The sequence below is a fragment of the Helianthus annuus genome, chromosome 13 (genome assembly GCF_002127325.2).
Source record: "Helianthus annuus cultivar XRQ/B chromosome 13, HanXRQr2.0-SUNRISE, whole genome shotgun sequence".
Taxonomy (NCBI): domain Eukaryota; kingdom Viridiplantae; phylum Streptophyta; class Magnoliopsida; order Asterales; family Asteraceae; genus Helianthus; species Helianthus annuus.
The window spans coordinates 139,781,403-139,789,347 of record NC_035445.2 but is presented as its reverse complement, the minus strand read 5'-3'; the positions used below and the strand labels follow the sequence as shown (position 1 = coordinate 139,789,347).

At 31.4% G+C, this 7,945-nt stretch overlaps 1 protein-coding gene across 1 annotated transcript; it reads right to left on the bottom strand.

Moving 5' to 3' along the window:
- Positions 1 to 224: 224 nt before the first annotated feature.
- Positions 225 to 3,094, bottom strand: LOC110899485 (bidirectional sugar transporter SWEET4). Its single transcript, XM_022146375.2, has 5 exons — positions 2,928 to 3,094; positions 2,222 to 2,258; positions 1,667 to 2,045; positions 878 to 997; positions 225 to 568 (listed from the first exon to the last, which is right to left on the bottom strand). The coding sequence occupies exons 1-5, from the start codon at positions 2,968 to 2,970 to the stop codon at positions 401 to 403; spliced, it is 747 nt and encodes a 248-aa protein (XP_022002067.1). The 5' UTR covers positions 2,971 to 3,094; the 3' UTR covers positions 225 to 400.
- Between the last annotated feature and the right edge of the window lie 4,851 nt (positions 3,095 to 7,945).

The following is a 7,945-nucleotide window of genomic DNA, read 5'->3' as shown; positions in this document are numbered from 1 at the left end:
GGCAGCTGGAGGTATGGTTTCCCGGGGGAACGTCCTAGCCAAACTCTAAAGCCAGCGAGGGCCCGATTAAGACAACATAGTCTGGCCGGAATGGAACAACGAGGTTCTTCAATTTGGGAAGTACGGTAGTCTAATACTAGAAAGTCACCATTCCAAAAAAAATATATATATATCTAACCATGTGACATCCTTAGGTAGATAAATCAACTATCTAGCACATCAAATAACTTATAAAAATATTTATTAAGAAATATGGTTAATTAACTAAAAGAAAAAGTGAAAAATTGATAGTAAAAAAGTAACTCATAATAGGCTCGTTATCTCGCCATAATCCATATGGTCACTTTGTAGTAGTTCAAGAAAAGTGGGTTGTGGCCCATTAGGCCCAAGCTTTAATATTTTAAATATTAGTTTCGTTGCCATTGTGCATATTGGATGAGCCCATTTCTGCTAGGCCCATTTCCGCTTTCTCTTTTCTTTCCACCAACATTCGCTTTGTGGATTTATAGAAGGTTGCATAAAGTATCAGTTGCAGAATACCTAAAACTGCCCCGATCCCGTTAGGTACCTGGTAAAAAAATAATGAAATTTGGTTATAATGGTAAGTGAAAAGGGTTAATCGGGCCGGTAACAACTAAAATGGAGTATTTTTTAGTACAAGTTAAAACGGGTTGATCAGTAATTTATCTTTAAGCATCTATTTATACAACGCAATCAGTTTTTCTAATAAAACGATTTAGAAAGTAGTATGAATTAGCTTTAGACTTTCTTTATGTCCCACACATTTTGTTTTTTATCTTATTTTTTAACATAACGAATAACGAATATAGTTGTTTGTAAAAGAAAAAAAACCAGTACTAGTGGAAGGCATGCTTACCGCAACAAAGGGATCAAAAGGTAAAAGGGCGTATAGAAACCAACAAAGACCGTTACAGAAGCAAAACAATGAGAGTAGAAAAGGCATATACTCCACGCTTCTAGTCGTGATCACCAATCTCTGCATATTCCACCGAGATCACCAATTAGTCAATGTAACAAGCAAGAGTGCAAGATGGTTTATTGAAACCAATAAACCTTAATTAATGACATCATAGCAAAGTAGGCTTGAATAGGTTTGTTATTGGTGTATAAGTAGGAGTTTTGAAGAAACCTTAAACCGATTAATTTCAAAATTTGAAACTAGTTTTCATTCGATTATCAAGTTTTAAATGGTTGATAATATATACGACTTGTAGGGAATTTTCTAGAAATTCTTTATGAATCATACAAGCACTTTCAGACTGAAGTATTTTGATAAGTTTTTTTAAATATCAGTCGATAATACAATATAGAAAAAACGAGTATGTTTGTCGCCCAAAATACACCAAAATTGTGTTTTAATAAGCATGGAATCACCACGTCGTTTTCTAAGCGACAAACTTCATTAATCAGTATACTAGTTTGGTGGGAAAATGGGTTGGTGTGATCTTATGCGTTGGTTGATATTGGCCAGCGGTTTGTAAACCTTGTTATTCACCGAAGCCGGAAAGCAGATTAGTCTTAAAAGAGTGTGCACTCCGTATCTCCTAAACCTATAATGAAGCTTATTTGGAGTGTCCTTTGGTCTTTAGTAAATCCTAACATTCTAAAATGAATTTATGACACTAAAATCACCAACATGACTTACCATGACAGACAATGGTGAAGCGTACATAAAGACATTAGCCGCAATGCTTATGCTCCCAACAATACTTGATCGCTTTTTTGTTGTGTGCACTAAGGTTAGCACCAAAAGAACGAGCCCACCAACGACTAAAATCTCAAGTAACATTATCAACGCAACCCTAACCCTCTTTCTAGGGTCAGAATACATGAGAAAGATGACCAAGTAGCCGAACTCGATCACAACCCCGGCTCCATTGGTAGTGGCCACGAGCAGGCTATGTGGTTGGACAAATGGCATGCCGTATAACACCCATAATCCACAGTTGAAGAAAGAAGCCAAATATGGAATCGGTGAATATTGTTCCACACTTCCTTTCTTCCATATGCGGAAAAACGTTGGCCTAAAATTAAATATTAATCTTATATCTCAATATGAAAAGTTAAAAAGAAAAACTAAAAAAAGCTTAAACTTTTAATTCATGAATTAAAAACTTATAATGCCGTTCATCATTTTAAAAACTAAAATTACAGAAAAGATATATAAATTGACAATATTTTTAGCTAATGAAAATCTTACACAACTGACAAGAATAATGTGATTGAAATGATATTTCCTGCATAAACACATGATATATTTGGTTAGAACAACTCATGGTTGGTGTTGGACTCAAAATAACTTTACTAGTGTAACTCTTTGAAACTATCCGGCGAATCAATGTCAATCGATTGCAAGACACGTAAAATACATATGAAATTGAGTATCGAATACTATATAACACAAAAAAAAAAAAAATGAAATCAATGGTATATGTAGATACATCTAAGGTGGAGGAGAAATGTAATTTTACATTTAATAGTGAATAATAATAATAATAATAATAATAATAATAATAATAGTTTAGTAATTACAAATTTTAAAACATATTGTTGACTTTTAAACAAACTTTCTCACGATTTTCAAACGGTCAAACCTTTTTCATATTTTAATAATTTTAAAGATAATATCATAAAAACGAGCATTTTATTCTCTTAAATTTAAGTATGGTATTGCTCTAGCTTTTTTATAATTCAAAAAGAAAATATTAACATGGTACATGATTACTCGTATATGTTGCATGCCGCATCGAACGAGCACCTGTAATGTGTGTGTGTGTATATATATGGTGTTTGCCTTCTACAAAAGATGTGTGAGTTCAAATCCTTATAAGTATAAGACAAGTGGTATTCAGGTGTAAAAATGATGTTAGAAAAAAAAAAACATAAGCCGGAGTTAACTACGGTACCTAAGACACCAAGTGAAGTGCGGGCAACTTCTTCAGAAACCATGGCTGAGACTGAGAATTGATTCTAGAGAGAGATGGTTTGGATGAGCTTTTTCTTGAATGCGATAATGTTCCAATCTATAAATCATGGGCATGATTTTGGGAAAAGACATAAATACCCTTTGAAGACTTTAGCAAAAGACATAACTATTTTCTCTAACACATGATTAATAGTTTTTTTTTTCTTTTTCTTTTTGATGAAAAGAGATATCACAATAAAAATAAATAAAGTGGAAAACGCGAAGAAAATGATATATGTTTATGCTATGAAATATTGAAACACCATATAATGTTACAAGAAGCTGGAAGTGGTTACTCAATGGCTTACGTAAGTCCACCGACCACATCTCACTCTTCTAGTTATCATTGTCTACTATTTGCATGTTTGGTATTTCCTAGCAAAGTCGAGTTATTTGTACCTACTCGAGATCAACTAGTTAAAAGCTCGAATTAAGCCGATTAAACTAGCATAGGCTCTTTTATTGAGCCACATTTAATGAACGAGTTTGAGTCAGAGCTTCACATTTTAAGCTAGAGCCGGCTTGCAAGCCTAAATGAGTTGTTTATTTATATAATACACTAAAATATTCTATAATACTATTAGTATATATATAACTATGATAAAATAATTAAAGAATGTATTTTCTTACAAATAAAAAATATAGTTTTATATATGTATATTTTGTAAATCCATATGAGTTGTACAAATCATACAAACTCAACCAGAACCATCTATATTTGAGATCAAGAGTTCAAATTGAATGCTTTTACTTTTGTAATTAATTCATGTCCGGAAAACGCTACTTTATGTAACAAAATGGTAAATATGTTAATTTACACTTTTGAGAATCCCATAATCTACATGTTACACTTTTTGCTACCACATGATTACGACACTATTGCACTTTTTGTGTTAAAGGAGAGAGAATGTATGGCGTCTTTCACATATTTACATGTTTTGTAATGTCACCTGTTACACTTTTTTATGAAACAATTTATCTGAACTTTTGTAAATATTTTATTTTAAGTCGTAAACGAACTTGTCTCAGCTCGGCACACTTGTTAGTATGTTATAGTTTTTGGAACAATTTATGATCATGTAACAATAAAACATATGTATTTAGTGTTTGTTATAAATAGTACTTTCTACTTATGTTACATCGTTTTTTATCTACCTTATGTGTAGAACTTTTAACATTATTCACATCTATGTTACATTTTAACCTGGTTCCGTTTATGTTACAATTATATTTGTTTTTTTTAATTGTATGTTAAAAATTTTCTTGTTTACTTCAACATAAACATTTTATGTTAATTTGGTAGTATTTAAACCTTTATACTTTTTAACAAAATAAAATAACATGTAAAAAATGTAATATAATAAAGCCTAATGTAACCAAGCCATGTAACAAAAAACACACATGTAATTAAATCCTTGAAGATTTTATTCTTTTACAAGGTTAAATCAACTTTTTGGTAGCTACCTTTTTTTATAGTGAAATCAACTTTTAACTTTTTGTCAATTTCATATTCTTTTTTCGGGGTTGTGTTAAATGGACTCACAAATCAACTTTTTATATTATTTTAGCTAACACATATACAATTTAAAAGTTAATTGACTTTTTTATGGCATTCATTAGTTTTTATCAACCAATTAGAATGTAGTTCAATTTAATGAGCTGGTTTGACCTGATATAAAAAAAACCAAAAAATAATTAAATACTGGCTTAAAACATTTTTTTAAACAGCTAGAAAATTTTGTTAGTCACCCAAAATATACATATTTCCACTACTAGAGTAGTCAGCACCCAGATACCAAAATTCACCCATTTTACATCCTAACCCCCACTCATAACAAAAATAGAACAAATAATTAATTCTAAGTCAAAAATATGATTTTTCGTTTACTTTAGCAACATTTTTTTAATATTTTTTAGCAATATAGATTTAAACAAGATAAAGGGCAGCTTCATTTTTTTTCTTCTACGCCTTTAATTGGTTATTTTTTATTTAATTTAAGATAAAAAATCATTATATCATGACTTGTTTGCGGCTTGATGGGAAACCATGTATAGGTGACAATTAGAATTATATACCCAACTTTATCATTGTGAAAGTGATTTTGTCGATCCAAGTGATTAATTGTTTTAATGTTTGCACATTTATTTTTTTATTAGAGACTCGTTATTTATTTATAATAAAGTTTTTCACTTTCGTATTTATAATAAAGTATCTTGATTATTTATTTATTAATATTGATGTTAATACTGATAATAGTATAACAAGATAGAAAAAAGTAACAAAAATATTATAAAATAAAATAACATAAAAAACATAATTATTACTTTTGACTTTAGTATAAAATAACGTATTAAAGTAGTTAATCATTATCAAGTTGACTAATTTGGTATATTAATCCTTATTTTGGGCGTTTATAATAAAGTGTCTTGATTATTTATTTATTGATATTAATACTAATAATAGTATAAAAATATAAAAAGGTAAAAAAATAACAAAAGTATTATAAAATAAAATAACATAAAAAACATAAAAACATAAGAGTAAATTACAAGTTTTGTCCTTTACGTTACACCAAATTGAAGACGATGTCCTTTAGCGCAAAAGTTAACGAGTTTTGTCCTTAACTTTTCAAAAATCCTGCACGTTATGTCCTTTGGGCCTAACTCAGTCAGATTTTTTTGGTTAAATATGGTCATATGCCTTGTATATGAGGGTATCCTTGTCATTTCACCTTCCGAAAGACTATTTTGTAAATAAATTATTACTCAAAGACCATTTGAACAAAACTAAAAATAAAATACTCTTTAATATATAAACTTTCCCTCTCTTTTATCTCTCTCTCTCTCTCTAATCTGAATCCACCACCACCCCACAACCTCCACCGCCATCACCCACCTTAGCCTTCACCGCCTCCACCCCCACCTACCGACCACCACCAAATAAATGTTGATTTTCTTATGAACACCCCTCTAATCATAAAATAGTTTCGATGTTTACTCTTTTTATATAACATTTGTATCCTTTTCGTTATTCAAATAGCCCAATATAATGGGGTTTGTTGTAACGAATATTCGTACAGTAACAAACTAAAACGACATTGACCAAATTCTAGCACGCGAAATGAAGCTAAATACATTCGTAATCAACACCACACTGCAACGCGTGAGTTAGCGTTAACTCGTTTGAATTCAAATAGTATCCATTAACCCGCCTATTGCATTACATCATACCAAACAAATTTAAAAAAAAATCGGCTTAGAAGGTTGTTGAAAACATCTACTTTGCCACATTGGTATCATTGTCACTTTATTTTCTTATCGAAACTTGACGAGAGCATATTTTATGTTTCACCTTTCTTATTGTGGGTCGTACTTAGGAGACGCGTGTCACACGTCAAAGTGTTGTTGGGCACTTTTTAAAGATGTTTGGTGATGATGTTTTGACCTACCACTACTTGGCACTTTTGAGTCAACATGATCCATCACTTCACACGTATTTTGGGAAAAAAGAAGACCTTTACAAAATTCTCCACTTTTTTATGATTCCCTTTTCTAATGAAAATGTAAAAGAAATAAATCTCTTCCCATCAATATTTTGACCGTGTCTTTTAAAACTCTAAACTATAAAAATAAGAGAGTTAATTATTGTTTTCGTCCTTATGATTTGTCAAAAATTATTATTTCAGTTTATTAATTTAAAAATTGTAATTTCAGTCCCTGTGGTTTCACTTTCGTAACCACATACAATTTTAAATTGATAAGAGGGGGGGGGGGGTACCATCAAAATGTTAAAGTATTGGCTCATTTAGCTTCGTACTAGTTTTTTGATAAAATATTTATGTTAATTCAATCTTCAAAACGTTTTAGATCAATTGAACTCGATTTGTCAAAAATTATTATTTCAGTTTATTAATTTAAAAATTGTGATTTCAGTCCCTGTGGTTTCACTTTCGTAACCACATACAATTTTAAATTGATAAGAGCGGGGGGGGGGGGGGGGGGGTACCATCAAAATGTTAAAGTATTGGCTCATTTAGCTTCGTACTAGTTTTTTGATAAAATATTTATGTTAATTCAATCTTCAAAACGTTTTAGATCAATTGAACTCATAGTAACACTAAATTTTCTCGTTTTAAGTCTTTAAAGCTTTAGGTCATCTCGTATACCACTCTTAACAAATATTGAATCTAAAATACTGGCTCGTCTCTTCCATTCTCCTAAACTAATATTAAATATATATTAAGACTACCTTAGACATACAAGTTATAAAGAAAAAATAGTATTTATATAACTATCTGAAAAAAGTTATTAATGACTTTTTGTTACGATTTTAGTTGAAATTATTGTTTCAATTTAATGGCTTAAAATGAATCATTGAGTACTCTCTTTTTTTTACGATAAGGAACGACGTGCCAACCACCATAATATTAGGCGTTGTGGCCAAGGAAGGTCGACTACTCGACCGCCGCCAGCTCCTTGGCTCTCCTAGATACGTGGAAACCCGACCTCCACCCGCCTGAAGGCACGACAGTGGAATAATCGGTAAAACCTCGCCTCTCATCCAAGACGAACCGGCGTCACCCGTATTTGCCCTTTACTTTGATGCCGCATAAAATAATGAGAAGGGTAAGAGTCGAACCTGAATTACAATAAAATACCAAATTTTTCTCCAACCACTACACCACTACTTCGTTGACGCGTACTCACTAATCCGTGTGATTGTGACCACCATCAACGCCTTTGGCCCGGGACAATTTCAAAGTGATTTGGTCTAAGTATCAATCATTTTTTTTGTGATGGGGATTGTTAGTTTACGTGTCATGATGGAGAATTTCGAAGTTTTTATAAAAGAAAACCTTTTTAGGTTTGTGTGATACGAATTAGTAATAACTAGCAATAACACCTGCGCGCGTTGTGCTGCGGGTACATCACAAACGTCGAATGGATTAATTCAAACGT

Coding starts and splice junctions, on each gene's coding strand:
- LOC110899485 (XM_022146375.2), bottom strand. CDS start 2,970: ATGGTTTCTGAAGAAGTTGCCCGCACTTCACTTGGTGTCTTAG. Junction 2,259..2,927: donor CACTTCACTTGGTGTCTTAG/GTACCGTAGTTA, acceptor GTGTTTATGCAG/GAAATATCATTTCAATCACA. Junction 998..1,666: donor CTTCACCATTGTCTGTCATG/GTAAGTCATGTT, acceptor TGGAATATGCAG/AGATTGGTGATCACGACTAG.